This window comes from Podarcis melisellensis, assembly GCF_964234715.1.
Source record: "Podarcis melisellensis genome assembly, chromosome: 13".
Taxonomy (NCBI): Eukaryota; Metazoa; Chordata; class Lepidosauria; order Squamata; family Lacertidae; genus Podarcis; species Podarcis melisellensis.
The window spans coordinates 17,937,887-17,955,591 of NC_138545.1; the positions used below are offsets into that span (position 1 = coordinate 17,937,887).

Consider the following 17,705-nt stretch of genomic DNA (forward strand, 5'->3'; position numbering starts at 1 on the left):
AAGCCCTTCCCCAGGCCCACAAAACTCCTCAGTGTGGCTCCAGAAAGCCAGTAAGTGGCAGCTCAGTCATGTTTGGGAATAAGTATCTCATTTCTCCACTGAACAGACGGGACTTGTTCCCGAGCAAGGCTAAAATATGCCAATGACTCCACTTAGTTCATCGGAGGTAATTACATTTTTGCTCCTTTCCATTCCAATCCACCTTCCTTCCTTCCTTCCTTCCTTCCTTCCTTCCTTCCTTCCTTCCTTCCTTCCTTCCTTCCTTCCTTCCTTCCTTCCTTTCTTGTCAAGGATGAGATTTGAGAGAGACCAAGCTCTCCTAATATGCCCTGTACATTTTGACAGATTGCAAGCGTCGGTTACACAAAACCTTTTCCCGGTGGGCAAAATAACTTTCCCATTAGCTGACACAGAGCTCAAAAGTTTGCAGCCTCCCGTTTGCGAGAGGAATTTGGTCTAGTGCTGTCGTATGTATTTCGGCCGGGCTTGTGTGTGTGTGTGTGTGTGTGTGTGTGTGAGAGAGAGAGAGAGAGAGAGAGAGAGAGAGAGAGAGAGAGAGAGAGAGACACCCAACAGTTCCCTGCCGGGTTTCCCTCTGACAGGGAAAACATGCCCACAGAGAAAGATTAGTGAATCATCTGGCAGGCAAGTTCCTCTTTTGAGGGTAGATCCATGTACCAGGCTGGCAGAACTTGTTCCCTTGAGGAGAAAGTGGTGGTGGCGGTGGCGATAATGGAGGAAAACTGTAATGACCTTGACTATAGCAGGGAGAGCCACTGCTCTCCCTTTCCTCCCTCGGCCACCTCCGTCTCAGCCATGGCCGGAATCCCACCTCCATGACACTGCTTTGTGCGGTCGCCTGCATCCCTGTGCTAATGAGGGGTGGCAGTTGGTGCCAGGCTGTCTAGGGGGTGGGGTAGACTTCTATTCAGGTCATGGCACAGCGGCTGGGCCATTCTCCTCTCTCTGCTCTGTCACCACCCCCAGCCATCTCTGCCAAGGTTCGGCCAGAGACTGGGGCTGGATCTTCCACGGTGTGACGGCTGTTCCATCCATGTGCTATTAGCTGAACCAGGGTCCTTATTTCCCCACCCCTCTCCTGCGCATGCTAATTGCTGACATGTATCAACTGCAGTCAGGTGTGCCTCCTACTAGTGGTTAGGGGAAATGTCCCCACAATTTCTGCAAATTTCTAAAACTGATCGCGGTTTATCCTGTTGACTCAGAGCAGATGATAAAGTTAAAAAGGATTGCTTTTTTATTATTACACTCTGCATGGTGTTTGACAAAGTTGCAAGGGACAGCTCCCAGCCTGGGAAAACTGGAAAAATAAAATATGTTCATACTCTAAGTAGGCCAAAGTTAGTGCTAGCTGCTCAGGAATCCACTGAGCTCACAGAATCATCAGAGCCCAGAATACAAGGGGCCTGGAGAGATTGTGGGGCAGAGAAACATAACCTGCCGCCAGTTAACTGCACACCCACTTTTTCTGTAGTGGGTCACTTTTTGCCATGGAGAATTAGCAAAATTTCAGGCCCCTGAGCAGCTAAGGATTTCGTATAGGATTTCAGTCCGTCCTATGATGTGGCAGCTTCCTGGGATTTGGAAATGCTTCAGCCGTGACTTCAAGGCTTCCCTGGTGTTAGAGCTGAACAGTGTGGAAACCCTTCTCGCTGTTTTAATTGGGTGCCCTTCTCCAAGCCATGGCTTGTCCATTTGTACATTCTCTGGCTGAGCAGAGATTGGCAGCTGGGTCTAGTCAAGTCCTAGTCCACTGCTGTGTAGGGGAGGGCAAACTTGTGGGATTCATTGTGTGCTTTGCAGCTGGAGCCAAATTCAGAGTGGTGGGTTGGGAGGGGATGGAGTCAGTTACCCACTAAACCCCATACTGGGGTAACCTGTGTGTGTTACAAATACAGATCTACACCTGAATTACCATAGAGCAGGAACACAGAAGTTTAACACTGATTTGCAGAAAAGCATAGTCTTGATAGTCCTGTTTTACACTGAGGCTGAAAGAGAAGCATTTAGCACAAGGGCAGCCATGGGAAAAGGTATTCAGTTGTGTGTGTGTTTTACATTGCTATTGTTTAACTCTTGAAAGTCTGAACCCATGCTGATCTACTGCAAATAACCCAGAGATCTATAAGGTAGATTCCAGTTTGCCTGCCCTTCTGCTGTTTTTATTTTTTTACAGGTATTAACAAAAATTATATACTGCTTTATTGTAAATAAAACCTCTGAAAACCACTACACCATGGTTTGCTTTTTGCTCTCTCCAGTGATGCTACCTCCCCATAGCACTCTCCTGCCTGCTGTGTCCACCTTGGTGGTATTAACCCTTTCCTCTCCCACCCGCTTTCTTGTTTCTCAGCTTCTTCAGCTTCCTCATCTTTGGCAAATGCCCCAGTGGAAGCGGAGCAGGCTTGGCCCCAGAGCAGCGGGGAAGAGGAGCTGCAGTTACAGCTGGCGCTGGCCATGAGCAAAGAGGAAGCGGAGCAGGTAAGCGCCAAGGTAAATCTGTCACTGGCGACTCTTTGGATGGGCGGGGAGGGAAGGGATGGTGGGGGTTGTGGATGTTTGGAGAGAGATGTGGGTACGCCCTGCTCCCCCAGATGAGGGGATCTACTGTTGTGTTCTCAAGGCTTCTCCTGCAGGCAAATAATAAAAGCTGACTAGGAAAGCAGAGCTACAAGCTCTTTTAATTTGGCACTTTCCTAGAGGAAAAGCCTTTCCCTCAGATCCAGCTGGTTCTGGCTCAGCAGCGGGCAGTCCATGGAGGTGCTGGCCTGCTAATCTGCTTCCTGAGCATGTCCCTCGTATTCAGAAATTGAGCCTTATTCAGCTCCCGCCATGATTACCAATGGGAATAACAGGGGCAAAGCCTGTTGACCTCTCTCACACTTACCCATTGATATTTCTGCAGCCCCCCTCACCGCCCTGCAATTTGGGGAACAAACATGGTAATCATGTTGAAGGGAGGGAAGAGCCAATCTGTGGTGCTCGTGAGAGGAAAGGAAGTGGATCATCTCAGGTTTTTATCCCCCCCCCCTTTGACACACTTAGTGGTGATACCAACTATATTTGCACAGGATAATGATAAGGAGGCGGGAGGTGGATTTGACCTCCACACCGGATAGCTTGATCCCAAAGGCTCTCCTCTGCACCATTCTGCACCTTGTATGCTTTCTCCCAAGCTGAGACAGAAGCAAAGGATTCTTTCGCCGCCTCTTTCTCAGCCTCAGTGGCAACTGAGGCCAACTGGAGGCCCTTCAGCTATTCCCATTGTTCCTGATTACTGACCTTACTGGGAGGAGCTTGTAAGACAGTCCAGAAAGCCAGAGGTCTAGGAGCCTGAATGTTCCCCAGTCCATCTACCAAGATCACCTTTGGAGATCCTCCCCTGGGGTCTGCCATGATTTAAAGTGAGACGGAGCCTTTTCAGCAGTGGCCTCATTTATAGACCGTGTTGTCCCCAGGGGTGCTTACCTACCAAGTGCCTAATAGTAGTGCTTTCATTGGCCATTAAAAAGGAAGCCTCATTGTTTTGTTATCTATTCTGCTTGGTATTAATGTTTGTCTTTTCTATGTATACTGGCCTGAAAATATTTTTATTGAGCAGCAGCCTTAAAAAAAAAATCTTCAGATAAAATGATGCACTCAGTGAGAGGGCTAAAGAAGATTTTGCCTTTGCCTTGGCTTATGAGAGAGTGAACAAAGTCCAAAAGGAGGATCCTGGTAACTTAAAACACACACGTTGCAAGATTCACCATGGCTTACCACCCTGCACCAAAAAAGTTCACTAATTAGAAAGCGGCAGGGAGATTTGGAGCACCATGTAAAATGTATAGAAATCATAGAAATACATCCCATTAGTTCTGGGGCAAAGATCCATTTCAGCCCAGCAGGCCCAGACCCTCCTGACCAGCCACCTCAATAGTTAAAAGATGGTTACTTTTGTAGTAGTTGCATAAATTGGTTTTACCAAATCAGACTGCTGAAACTGTGCAATTCCCCCCCCCCCCCAATCAAATACTTAAAATTTCGGCCCAGAAGGGCATGAAGTTCATGCCTCCTCCGTAAATGAATATTTTTTGGTGGAGTTGTAAATTGGTGGGCAGAGCTGATTCATCTATTGGCCAATGCCAGCCCTTCTGGACCTTCCAGCTCTTGCTCAATTTAAAAAATAATGCCCCCTGTTCGTTTGGTTTTTTTTAAAAAAACAACAACAACTGCTGACCAGGAAGGTGGGGGAAGGGAGGACATGAGATTTATGCTGACTCAATGAACAGATTGACTTGTCCAGCTTTGTTTCTAGTGTGTGACCCCCTCTGGGCAGACGCTGCTAGCAGAGCCTTGTGGGCGGCTGAGCTTTTCCGTAAGCATTTTGGTAATGAAGTCAGTCCCCGTTGGGGGAACGGAACCCCAGAGTTGCTGGCCACACGCTCCACTGGCCCACGTTGGGAGCAGAGGCTGATGGGTAGCGGGCCGGTCTGCTAGCTGCCATCTTGCGCCGCAGTGCATCCTGGGTAGAAATGTTAAAAGGTTTCAGGGTAGCTGTGGGTCTGTTTATTCATTTGTTTGTTTTCCTCAGTACTACTTGTGGTTTGAGAGGAATGGGGGGAAGAGACAAAAGCGAGGCACAGATGTGTTTGAACCGACGTTCCCCGGCAGGAAATGGCTTTTTGATTGAGATTTTTCATCCAGATTTTCGCACAGAGCCCCCCCTGCGGTGACGAGCTCTCCCTCCTGGCCGGGGGAGATCGGGAATGCTTCCGTTCTCTGTCGCACAGGGTCCACACGAATTGATCCTGCCCCCTCAAAGACACCAGGTTTTGCCTACCTTTTTTCTGTTGTATGTTAACCTCTCCCGCAGCACCAGACTCCTTAGCAGCGCTGCCCCCCCACCTCCAACCACCCAGGATCGTGTGGGCTGCCGCCTTGTTCAGGTTTGCCTGCCGGTCTTTCTCAGCGGAACAACACAAATAGCTCTTGAGCCGTCAGTCTTGGCGCTCGAGGTTCTTTCTTTAGCCCCACACTCTGTCCAGTATAATAATTATTATTATTAATGCTACTTGGGCCTGCTCTTCCTTTGAGTGAGAGGATGGAGGAGGGAGCTGTCTCCCATCCAGACACCCACCAGTTCCCTGCCCACAGAACTTCTGTGATTCTGGCAGCCCTTTGTCCCAACCTGTCGCCCTCCAGGGGCTGATGGGAACTGTAGTCCAGAGCCTCTGGAGGGGGGCCACTAGGTTGGACATAAGGCGTACAGCTCCCATTGGCTGTGCCCAGACCTGCCACTCAACACACGCCACGGCCAATCAGACCCTAAGTCCTGCTTTTTTTTTGTCGCCTCCTTTCCTTTTCTGTGGCTCCTCCCAAGTGGGGTGATTGTGTTTGCTTCCCCTATCCCAACCCTTGTCCGTTTAATTTTGGCTCCTTATTTTTGCCACCTTACTTCCACTTCCCTCCTCTTCCTCCTCCTCCTTCATGCCGCATTTCCTTCCACTTTACCCTTGTTGTTTTCAAAACAGAAGGCCGAAAGGGAGGGGGAGAGAGACAGAAAGACCCACAACAATTTAACTTTACTATCCAGGGAACTGAGCTAGAAATATTTATTTATTTTGAGGGGTGGGGGGAGGTGCCTGTTTCTACACCAGAGATGTCCAGCCTTGGCACAAACGACTCTTCCTTTCCTCCCCCCCCCCTTTCTGTCTGAAATAGTTTGGGGAGTCGCATGTCCTTCAGCATGAAGGGCTGAAGCTCAGTGGCAGAGCACCTGCTTTGCATGCAGAAGGTTCCAGGTTCAATCCCTGGCATCTCCAGGTAGGACGAGGCAAAACTCCTGCCTGAAGCCCCGGAGAGATGCTGCCAGTCAGTGTAGAAAATGCACAGCTAGGTAGACCAGTGGTCTGACTCTGTAGGAGGCAGCTTCCTATGTGACAGGGGCACTGAACCTGCGACCCTCTATATGTGTTGCTGGACTCCAGTTCCCATCAGCTCCCAGGCAGCATGGCTGCTGGTCAGGGCTGATGGGAGTTGTGGTCCAACATCTGGAGTCACAGGTTATCCACTTGTAAATCCAGAAGGAAGTGCCTTTCTTCCTGCCATAGAGGGTGTCTGCTTCTCTAGAAGGCAGTTTCTCCTAGCGTGCGGGAAGAGCGGGGCTCAATGTCACCTCTGTATCCTGCTCTTCCAGGGATCCCCGGTGCCACCTTTACCCTGACAGCACCCTTGTAAGGAAGGCTAAACAGACGGCACCAAGGCTTCTGTGGGATTTGAACCCAGATTCTCACGTTGAAGCTTTGCCATGTAGCTGCTAAGCTGTATTAGCTCTCTGCGATTTCTACGTCTTGCTGGGGATTTATTAAAGTGCGATCGGGGAGAAAGATTCTGGGATTGGCCTCTTTACAATCTCGTGAAACTTGCTCCTCCTTGAATCTCTCCTAGATCACACCCCTCAAGCAGCTTCACGTGAACGCAGCTTGCGTAGACAACTCAGGGGAATTGGGGTGTTTAAGGGGCTGTGGTTCAAGGGCTTCCCCAAATAGCACAAGTGTCCCTGGGAGGGAAGATAGTTCCCCGAAACACACTGAAGAATACTTTAGCCAAGCAGAGGGGAAGCACAATGGATGGAGAGAGCTGAGAATCCGGGTGGTAAGGGGACTGCTAATCGAATGGGCGTTTGCCGCAGAACGTGGCAATATTGGGTTGTGTGAAATGGAGGTGCCTGCAGTCCGCCCACCTTCTTCCTTCCTTCCTTCCGCCCCTCCTTCCCTCCCTCCTCTGTGTCGAGCTCCATTCCATGCCTCTTACGTTGTGTTTCTTCCCCCCCAGCCCCCTGCAGTGGCCGACGAGGACCTACAGCTCCAGCTAGCCCTTAGCTTGAGCAAAGAGGAACACGACAAGGTTAGACGCACACCTCCTGCCCCCCACCCGCAGCAGCTCCTCCTCTCGAAATAATCAACTAAACCACTTTCCGCCCCCGGCCCCAGAGCAGGCCCCAGCCTCACACTTTCCCCACTAACTCAGCGTTCTCTCTCTCTCTCCACGTCCCGAAGCAGAGCGATGGCAACAGGGGTGCCGTGTCTCCATTTTTCACTTTTAGACCTCTTTAATTGTCCCGCTGTGTAGAGTCAAGATTTCCCGAGGTGCCTTTCCCCTTCCCAGGGAGGCCCGGAAGGTAGGACAGGTCAGTCCGCGTGTCCTGCTGCTTCGAGAGGCGACGGGTCGCTGGCGCCTGCTGAGGCGGGTCTTGCGTGTGTCTTCTGCAGAACGGAGGCAATGGACAGGAGGAGGAGGAGGAGCTTCCTGAGCCATGAGGAAATGGGGGCCAGGAGTGCTGGCTGGAAAGGGGAGGCCATCCCTTGGAGTAAGGGAGTTTTGGGGTGGGTGGATATTTAGCGGAGGATGAGGAAGGTGGTAGTTAACAGATTGGAGCAGCTTTGCCAAGCTGGAGCCCTGAGATGTTTCAGACTACAACTCCCATCAGCCCCAACCGGGCCGGCCAGGGCAGATGGGAGTTGTAGTCCAAATCACCAGGTTGGCAAAGGCCTGGTTAGAGCTTGAGGGTAAGGAGAGAGGAAGACTTCCGCTTTCTCCCTTTGCGAGTGGAGCTCACTAGCTTCAACCAGCAGTGCGGAGGAAGGGAGAAGTTAAGGGGAAATGCCAGAACAGAAAGGCCGAGGCTGGCCAAGCCACTTCAGCATTGGGGGGGGGGGGTCTTGGAGCCAGAATGCCAAGAAGGGAGGCAAATGTAGATGAGTGCTGTTCGCTCGGGCACCTGCATTTTCAAGGGGGGTTGCAGGGGGGAACGAATCAGGGCTCCCATGAAGGGGTGGGGGTGGGAGGAGCTGGGCAGCCCTTGGGTCCTTCCTCGGCTCTCCGGATTGCCCTCTTGAGTCGGACAGAATCATAGTGGCGGCTGCTTGAAGCATCATCTGGCACACGGCCTGCAGCAGGCCCTCGCCCAGCCTGTTGCCCTGCACCAAAACCACCAGCCCCAGCCAGCACAACCCTTCCTAGCTAGAGAGGGTGGCTTTGGCACTAAGTGCCAGGTGGGCGCCAGGCTGGGCGAAGGCTGGGCCATGAAACCTCCGCACTGCCTGCCTCTCCTGAAGGTGAGTGATCTGCTTTGCCCCCGGCCCACGATCGCTGTTGATGCCCTCTTGTCCCTCCCACAATCCCCTTGCAGGAAGAGCGGATCCGGCGTGGGGATGACCTACGACTCCAGATGGCCATTGAGGAGAGCAAAAAGGAGACGGTGCCTGCCAAGGAGGAGGTGAGGGTGGAGCAGGCAGGGTCCAGACAGGTGGCTCTGGATGGGTACCTGGGGCGGGGAGGGGAGGGGAGAATAGTAAGGGGGGCCATTGTTGGAGGCAGAATTGCCAGGTACACAGGCCTTGGTTTGATCCTGCAAGGCAGCACTTTAATGTCCATCTGAAACTTCTATTTTTATTTTTTCCTGCCAAGGAGGTGCTCTGGGTAGTAACCATGTGACAGTTGTCCATTTTCTCCTCCCATGTACGTAGATTTCCCTACCCCTTTTTGCTAGGCTGAGAGAGAGAGAGACTAGTCCAGGACCACCCAGGGACTGAGTGGAGATTTGAACCTTGAACTCCCCGGGCCTAATCTGGCACTCTAACCACTGACCTGCACTATTTATTCCTTTGAGATGGAGATATACCCCACCTTTCCTTTCAATGAGCTCAAAATGGGGGTACAGTGTTTACTCACCCATAGTAATCTATGAGGTAGACGAGGCTGATACTCTAACCACGATGCCATTCTTGCTCTTGGGATATTATAAAGCGGAGGGCGTGGCGGTATTGGGGGGGTTGTCACTGTTTTCCAAATGGGACAATAGAGACGTGATTAATTCCCTGACCCGTTTCTCTGCCTGTCTCCCACATTCCTTCCCCACCTGCCCCACATGCAGTCATCCCTCATGGATCTTGCGGAGGTCTTCACCGCCCCTCCCACTGCGGACCCCTGGGGCGGCCCTCCTGCTCCCGCTGACCCCTGGGGTGGCTCTGCCCCAGTTGTATCCGCAGCTCCCACTGACCCATGGGGACCATCTGCTACCGGAGCAGCCCCTACAGGAGACCCGTGGGGGGCCTCTGCGGCGCCTCCTGCAGCCCCCCCAGACCCATGGGGAGGTGCCCCGGCTGCAAGCAGTGACCCATGGAAACCTGAAGGTAAGAGCGAGAAGTGACGGAACAGATCAGGATATGATAAACATGGGTCAGCATTTAAGCCTTTTGCTTAAAATCAGGTTAACTAAAAGGGCTTAGGCGACCTTCCTCACTTGCTCATTCTCTCCTGCCCCCTACTAGGAAAAAAGATACATTTTATAGGGCATTTATGGGTTTCTCTGCCTTCCAAGGTGGGAAACACCACTTCAACTAGCTCTCTGTCTACCCCCTTCTGCTGTGTGGTGGAAGACAGGCATAAATATACATTTAAATAATAATTCTTGTGCTTCAGCTCTGCAGCAATTTTCCTTTCAAGACTCTCCCTTCCCTTCCTTTTTTTTTTTTACTAGTAGGCAATTCATCATTTGACCCTGTTTGATGGGTGGTGTTATTTTATTTGCCAGAGAGGAGCCGTGGCTCCATGGTAAGAACATTTGCTTTGCGCTTAGAAGGTCCTTGGCCCACCCCCCACCCCAGCTCAAACTATCAGATGATGGGAACACAACTCCCACCTGAGGCCTACTGCCAACCAGAGCAGGCATCATTGGCCTAGAAAGACCAGCGGTCCGATTCAGTATAAGGCAGCAGCTCCCTGTGAGTGTTCAAACCTGGCAAAGATGCAGGGATCTCTTGTTGCAGAGCTTTCTCACCATCTCAGGCAGGCTGCCCACTGGCCACAGAGAACTAAATTACCGTTCTGTCTGCTTCAACCTGGGACTCCTAGGTGTAGCATACACTTCCGTCCTGATGCACAGCGGACAGGCTGTTTCCCCAGATGTTGATAAAGTTTGACCCGCTTGATGTTTCCCCAGGTGGAGGTTCCTCTGGGAGCACGGCTGCGCCCCCCACAGATCCATGGTCATCTGGACCAGCTCCCACGTCCCAAGGGAAACCAGCGCCCGATCCTTGGGCTCCGGCATCCACGTTTTCTGATCCCTGGGGCGGCTCCCCTTCCAAGCCCAGCACGAACGGCACAGCAGGTGAGGGACAGCGAGGGCTCCTGAGCCCCTCGGCCTGGCGGAGGGAGGCTTGGGTCAGGCCGGCTGGGAACTGGGGCTCCTGGGTGCCTTCTCCCCACGGACGAGATGCAGGGAACGGACCCCCAGCGCAGGATTGTGTGAGTCTGCGGGGAACGGGTCCCTTCCGCCCTTGCTCTCCTGTTAACCCTGCTGGCCCACCCCCTTCCCCCTTCTGCCTTGTCCCTCCCCTCCAGCTGGCGGAGGCTTTGAGCAGTTTGGCAGCCCCGGGGATGGGGACGAGTTCTCTGATTTCGACAGCCTGCGCCCGGCACTGCCCAAATCCGGGAGCAGCACAGGTGAGCCCTGCTCCCTGCATGGCTCCGCCTTCTCACCTCTGCACCTCCACTTCGTCCTGCATGTCCCTGTCTCTTGCCTGCCACTTGCTTACTCTCGACCCCCGGGACTGGGTGGGTGGCAGCGGTTCCTGGCATTGCCCTCTGCCCTCTCTTGGGTCAGCCAAACTCAGCTCAGAAGTGACACCCCACGGACCAGTTTTGTTCCTGCATGTACTTTGAAGAGGGGTCTCTTTCTTTCATTCTTTCTCCCCTTCTCACCCCCCACCCACCCTCTTTCCAGCTTCTTTAACCCGGGGCTTGTCTGACCCTTGCATGATTCGAATTGGGAGCATGTGCCTATGACTGTTGCAAAACCCGAAGGGTATATCTCTGCTGGCCTTTGTCTTTTCCCTCCATGTTTGATCTGTGCTCTTCTGCATCTTCCATTCCCTTCTTTCACCACTCTTTCCTGTCTGCCCCCACCAATCTCTCTCTCTCTCCCTCTCTCTTTAGGTGAGCTGTCCCTCTTAGCCGGGGAGGTGCCCATTTGCCGACCCGGCAGTGGCACTGACAGCCCCAACACTTTTGACATGGCCTCCATGGGCGGGTCGCTGCCCGAGATCTCCAAGCCAACGCGGAAGACCCCAGAGTCATTTCTGGGCCCCAACGCTGCCCTCGTCGACCTGGACTCCCTGGTCAGCAAGCCTTCTACTGCCTCTAGCATTGCAAAGGCCTCCAACCCCTTCTTAGCCCCTGGTAAGTGCTCTGGGGGTTCAAGCAGGGCAGAGAGAAGGATATCGCCTTAGTTCTGTTTAGTTGAATCATACAAGTCAGAACAGGGAGGGAAAGAACCACGTTTTCTTATAACTGCATGAATCTTGTTGGGCAGGAAGCTCTTGCCAGGACTCTCTTGTCTGGCCCCCTATTTATGGGGCTTGCTGTTTTGAAGCAGGATTAAAAGTAAACCTCTTGATGGGCTTAAAAATCTCTTCCAGGGTAAACCAGGGAGAAATATGCAGATGAAGTTGGTTTGTGCGGCTTATTTTGTGTAATGTCGCCACATTGAGTCTCATTGTTGCGATGAGGGGTTATGCAAGGCAGAGACCCCACCTTGCCCACCAGAAATCTTCTGCCCAGCACCTTCATGCATAACGTCACAGCCATGAGGCCTAGAAACTTGCTTCACAAACATGCGCAAAGCTCCTCTACTACTCCATACTGCCCTGCCCTGCTCCCAGCCTGAGGTTTGAGCTTGGAGTGGGGAGGTTGGGAAGCACACCTTCTGGCTCCTTGGAGGCTCATGCAGTAGATTTGGATGTAGGAGCCACAGGTCAGTTCAGTATTACTGGCCTTGTTTATAAGGCACAAATGAGACAAGTCCTCTTTGCTTTAAGCCGGGCCATCCTTGAGCTTGAGTCTGGTGGGTGAAAGCAGAGCAGGGTTGATACGCAGTAACTTCTGGGATGGGCTTGAGCAGGAAGATTCAGGACAGATAAAAGGTCATACTTCTCCATGCTTCAGAGCGTAGTTAAACACTGTCACTTGCTCCCACAGAAGGCAGTGATGGCCGCCAACTGGGATGGTTTTAAAAGAGGATTGGAGAAATTCATGGAAGACAAGGCTATCAATGGCTGCTAGCCACAATGGCTTCTGGGAATCTCAGGCCACTGTGAGAACAGGATGGTGGACTAGATGGGCTACTGGCCTGATCCTGCAGAGCTTGATAATGTTTTATGGGGCTGCAGAGGAAACCAAGGGTCCTGAGAGTTGAGGGTGGGAGGCATCGACCCACGACTCCTGGGTTCCTTTTAACTTGTTTTTCTTCCTCCTCCTTTCTCTCTCTCTCTCCTCTGTCTTCTGCTGCAGGTTCAGCCCCAGCCCCAGCCGCGTCTGCCTCAACTACAAACCCCTTCCAGGCGACGGCCGCTGCCCCGCTTTCGCTCAACCAGCTCCGCGTCAGTCCGGTCCTCCCTTTGTCTCAGCCGGCGCCCCCTGCCTTCCCCGCCGCAGCTCCTATGGTCTCTGTCTCCCCCATGGCCCCCGGGATGCCCTTGGCCTCCGTTTCCCCCATGGTGGGGGTGCAGCCTTTGGGCGCTGTCCCGACTATGGGGCTCTCTGCCATGGGCCTGCCCCCTCAGAGCCTGCCGCCCACTGGCGTCGTCCCCAGCAGCACCTCAGCTGCCTCCATGGGCAGCACCAACCCCTTCTTGCTATAATCAGGGGGGTCTTTTAGCCCTGTGGGGATGACACCCCCTTGTCACCCCCCCCACATTCCCAGTTTGCAAAGGGGGGCCCTTAGTTTCCACCCACAAAACGGGGAAGGCGGGGGAGAGAGAAGGAAGGGAAGAGACTTAAGTCCTTATTGCGAGCTCCTCCACCCCCATGTTGGGGGTAGGGTGGACTTAATTTTTTCTCTTTTTGGTTTTGGTTTGGGGGCTTAATTGAAGAGCTCCTCCTTCCCCCCTCCCCCCGCCGCTCTCCAGGGCAGCTGGGAGACACCATTTCTGCTGTCCTCGGTCGGCAGCAGGGGCAGCTCCCTTCTCTAACGCAAGTTGAGGTTTCAGCGTCACATTTGAGGGGAGGGAACTACGAACCAACAACAGATCTAGAGTTGTGGGGGGCGTTGAGGGGTGTGTGTGTGGGTCTTCTCCAAAGGCAGGTTGTTGTTGTTGCTGTTCTTTGCGCCCTCTCCCCTATTGGCCACAGAAACCCTTCCCATGTTGAAAGGCGAGGGGGGATTATCATATTTTGGTCAACCCCTCCCACACCTTCCTTCATAAGTCTATCTCTCTTTCTCTCTCTCTTCCCTTTTGCAGAAGGGATGGAGGAAGAGAAGTGGCCGTGTGCCTCTACCTGCCTTCCAGGCCCTTCCAAACAAAGTTTCCTTGTGGGGGGGGGAGAGACAGATGGACACTGTCCTTTTAAATTATGATTTTATTTTGGTAGGCACTCCCCCACTTCCCTTCCAGATGTTTGGTTACATCACCAGCCCTCCTGCCCCAACCCTGTGCTGGGACCAGCCCTTCTCTGCCTCTTCTTCTTTTTTTTCCACTAAGGGGGTGACGTCAGTGAATCCCCTTCACTACACCTGGGAACGGTTGAGACACTGGGAATACTTGTCTCTTCCGTCTCCGGGGCCAGGCGGGATACCACTAATCTGCGGTCAGAGACCAAAAGCTGGATCTGGAAAGTGGGGCTGGACCATCATTCCTCACAGGGCGACGAGGCCACCGCTACACTTTGCCGCCTGCCCTCTGCAGACTCCCGGGCCGAAGGGAGCCACCATTTTTGTTTCGTTTTGCAAGGATCGTGGAGCCCTGTCGGCGCATCACACCTCTGGGGGCGGGGACTTGAAACAGCCAACACAGCCTGCTGTGAAGAAGGAACCTGGAAGCCATCGGGGATCGATACTCTTGAGAACCTTAAAAAAAGAAAAAGTTTTCCAACAGCAACGTGTCCGGGGAGGGAGGGGGGGACTATTGCAGAATTTGAGTCTCTCTCTCTCTCTCGGCCTGTTTTGTGGAAGCCCAGAAACAGCCAAAGGCCCCCTGCCAGATGTGGAACGGCAGGGGATCTGTAAAGCCCAGCCGCCCTTCTCCGTTTCTGGACTGCAGCAGGCCAGGGTGAGGACTCGGATGATGAGTGTGGACAAAGCAACAACGTCCCTGCGGAGGAGGAAATTCTCCCTCTCTTTCTCTTATGCCAACAGTGCGCATTGCTTGAAAAGGGAGCCGGGGGGGGGGGGAGAGGAGAGGAGAGGACACGCAGCCACACCCACAACCCGTGGACCCCACTTTGCAGCACTCTTCGCACAGGGGGGGATCAAATGCAGTCTGAGCCGTCCACTCTCCACACGTGACCTACTTTTATGCCCCTCCTGCTGCAACCTCCTCCTTTGTGTGCATGTGGGGGTGTTTTTTGGGGGTGGGGGTGTTGCTCCCACTGCTGACCCACTCGAGACCCCAGAGAGGACGTGCCATCTTTGACTTGTAAAACAGCGGAGTCCTCCGTCCGTTCCGACAGCGCAGCACAGCAAAGAAGCCCCCACCATTCTTCAAGACTCGTTGAAGGAGGGAGGGAGGGGGAGATGGGTAGGTGGCCTGATTCTGGCCCTTTGGGAGCCAACAGCTTGTGGGGAAAGGGTGGGTCCGAAGCTGCGTGTGCGTGTCTGTGTGCGTGCGTGCGTGTATGTGTATATGTGTTGCTGCTGTAAGTGATTGTCGATTCTTATTTTATGCTACGGGGGGTGGGGGCGCTTACTCATTAGCACCCAGGACAATCTGCTAAATCCCTCATTCTTCCCCCACCCTCTGCCACCCCAAATCTCTTGCAATTGTGTTTCTAAAGTGGGTGGGACATCCTACATCTCCCTGCTGCTGCTGCCGCCACCCCCCCAAACCCCCCCCAATCATGCCAGGGGGTAATTTTCTCCCTACACCAGTCAGTATATTTGCAGAATCATTGTGTCGTTGGTCAAGGGGTTGGGGTGGGGAAGAGTGGCTGTATGTGACCCTCCCCCTCTTGGCTCTACCCTATCCCTTCCGTTATCTTCCCCACCCCGACCCCCAAGCCTACCCTGGTATGCATCAGAAAAATGCTATTAATGAAATGAAATAAATGGAAATTCTTCTATGGCACCCAAAGGCTTTGGCCCCTGGGTTTGCTTTTGAGGGAGAAGGGCAGAGCTGGGCTCGGGTGGGAGGAAGATGAGGGCGATGTTCATCATATCAACCTTGAATGTGGAGCCTGTGTCCTGCCCTTCCCCGTGATTGTTGCTGGGCTGCAACTCTAGACATCTCTCACTACTGGCCGTGCTGGCTCAGAGCGACTGGAAATGGCACCTTGGAAAATCTGGAGGGCGGCAGGGTCTCCATCCCTGACTTAGGCCATCATTTCCCTATGCAGTGCATTCCTACGAGACTGAGCCTCTCCTGAGATGACAAACTCCTTTGTTTTGAGCTCCCCTTGTACAAAATCAGAGGCCGGAGGGCTTTGAAGGTGGAAATGTCGAGGTAAGTTAGGATTAGAACCACAGGAATATGAGAACATGAAGTCGCCCTCCTTCTCCACCCACACCAGTAAGTCATACCTAGGCAGCAGAACAATGACTTCCAATAATAACTCTTAGGACTGGCTAAGATGGGGGTAATAAATGTGGGCCCTCCAGGTTTCGGAGATCTGAGTGGGCAAGCTCCTTCCAGACTTCAACCCCACTCTACCCACCCACCCCCAGGAAAAAGCTGATTTAATTTTGTCCAGTGTGCATTGGAAGTGTATACAGACAAAAGACTTGAGATTGGATGTGCTTGCTCGCAGTCTTACAAGGGTTTGCTATTTCCTCCCAGTATTTCTTGGGACCTTGAGAGGGTGCTTTGGGTTCAAATAGCACTGGTTGTTGTAGGCAAAATGGGCCATTGGATTGCTCTGTGAGTGATTTATGGCCCTGTCTGTGCTGCAGGCTGGTTCTGTTAGCAGATCAAGGTTCCTCTGCATACCCTAAGGCGCAAGGTGGGCTTGGGGGCTGAATGATTATGCAGCCTGTGATGTGGGAGCAATTCATACTGGCACCTTAAAGGGGCAATGGCTTGAAGTAACCTGTGAGCATGTCTTACGGGCAGCAAGTCCCTTTGGACCCAACTTTCCACACCTTTTCCCCTCGCCACAATTGGCAGCCTGGCTAGCAGTCTCAACCCGGGAGTGTTACAGGATGCCTTCCTCAGCTGCCCTATAGATGCTTCAGCCATGCTCATTTGCTGTCTGTTAGGAGAAGGGCCTTGGCTTACCTATGAAACCAAACTGAAGTGGTGGCCTGGGCTTAACCAACTCATACTCTATGTCAGGTGGGTGGTATTTTTATATCTCCCCCCTTGTTTAAAATCCATGAAGGTCCCTGCAAATCAAGCTAGCTGGAGAGCGTCTAGCCATTCCTACTTGCTAGTGTTGTATTCTGTTTACATGTGGGAATATATATTTTTTTCGAACAACCTCCATCCCGCATACCTGTAATTTGAAGTGGTACAACCCATTCCGCTACCTCATTCTGTCCTCTATGTAAATAAGGCCTCAAGATCATGGGCACCAAGCTGCTGGTTCCTCTCTCTTTCTCATATCCTGGATTTGCCCCTTAGCCACTCCTTTGCAATACAAAGAGGATACAATACAGTGACACTTGCCCCAAACTCATGCCTTCCAGATATTGTTGGACTACAGCTCTCATCATCCCTGAAACGTGGCCTTGCTAGTTGGGGCTCATGGGAACTGGAGTCTGGTAACACCTTGAAGGGCCCCAGGTTACCCACTCCTACCCTAAGTATTTGCAGCAACCTAATAAGGTCAGGTTACAAGGGATGCAGGTGGCGCTGTGGGTTAAACCACAGAGCCCAGGGTTTGTCAATCAGAAGGTTGGCAGTTCGAATCCCCGCGATGGGGTGAGCTCCTGTTGCTCGGTCCCTGCTCCTGCCAACCTTGCAGTTCAAAGGCACGAAGTGCAAGTAGATAAAGAGGTACCGCTCCTGCGGGAAGGTGAACAGCGTTTCCATGTGCTGCTCTGGTTCGCCAGAAGCGGCTTAGTCATGCTGGCCACATGACTCAGAAGCTGTACACCGGCTCCCTCAGCTAGTAAAGCAAGATGAGCGCCACAACCCCAGAGTCATCCGCGACTGGACCAAACGTTCGGGGTCCCTTTACCTTTAATAAGGTCAGACCACATATTAGCCCATCTGAGTCACAGAGGGGCTGGTGGATTTTGAGGTATGAACTTGCAACCTTATAGCTCACAAATCCTAAACAGCTACTTTACAACAGTTCTCTGATATAAACTTGCTGGCTGCAGGAAGAGGAAGTCCACATCACTCAAGCTACACCCAGTGCTTGGAACCCTAAATCATTCACAGGTCATTGTGTATCTTGTATCTATAACCATGGCTTCCACCCACCAGAGAGCAACTCTGCCATTAACTCTGCACACTCCACCCACTCATTGTGCCATAACTTGCCTGTTTCCACTCTTGCCTTTTGACTTAACCCAGTGAATGTATAAGCAAGCTACGTTTGCAATCAGTTTGGGTTGGGTTGGTTTAGGAAAAAAATGGGCTATATCAGTACTGCCCCAAAGATGGTTGATAGCCTTGAATAATCAACCTTAGGTATCCAACCAGCCCCCACTTCTTGATGGAAAGACCTTGGAGGTGGGGCCTCAAGACTAGACAGGATATGTG

General features: G+C 52.5%; 1 protein-coding gene and 1 long non-coding RNA gene across 10 annotated transcripts in view; one reads left to right on the forward strand and one right to left on the reverse strand.

The window, feature by feature from the left end:
- The window catches only part of EPN1 (epsin 1), a 32,353-nt gene extending 17,222 nt beyond the window's left edge, over positions 1 to 15,131 (forward strand). The window contains exons 4-13 of one of the 9 annotated variants that reach the window (XM_081886119.1): positions 2,375 to 2,514; positions 2,927 to 3,034; positions 5,725 to 5,826; positions 6,838 to 6,909; positions 8,195 to 8,281; positions 8,939 to 9,197; positions 10,007 to 10,174; positions 10,408 to 10,509; positions 11,002 to 11,244; positions 12,355 to 15,131. In XM_081886119.1, the coding sequence (XP_081742245.1) occupies positions 2,375 to 2,514; positions 2,927 to 3,034; positions 5,725 to 5,826; positions 6,838 to 6,909; positions 8,195 to 8,281; positions 8,939 to 9,197; positions 10,007 to 10,174; positions 10,408 to 10,509; positions 11,002 to 11,244; positions 12,355 to 12,704 (1,631 nt within the window). In that variant the 3' untranslated portion in view covers positions 12,705 to 15,131. The remainder of the gene's footprint in view (positions 1 to 2,374; positions 2,515 to 2,926; positions 3,035 to 5,724; positions 5,827 to 6,837; positions 6,910 to 8,194; positions 8,282 to 8,938; positions 9,198 to 10,006; positions 10,175 to 10,407; positions 10,510 to 11,001; positions 11,245 to 12,354) is intronic. The other 8 variants (XM_081886120.1, XM_081886121.1, XM_081886122.1 and 5 more) reach the window with 8 other exon arrangements.
- Positions 14,117 to 16,995, reverse strand: LOC309355358. Its single transcript, XR_014162517.1, has 2 exons — positions 16,134 to 16,995; positions 14,117 to 16,049 (listed from the first exon to the last, which is right to left on the reverse strand). It is a non-coding gene; the product is annotated as an uncharacterized lncRNA (long non-coding RNA).
- Between the last annotated feature and the right edge of the window lie 710 nt (positions 16,996 to 17,705).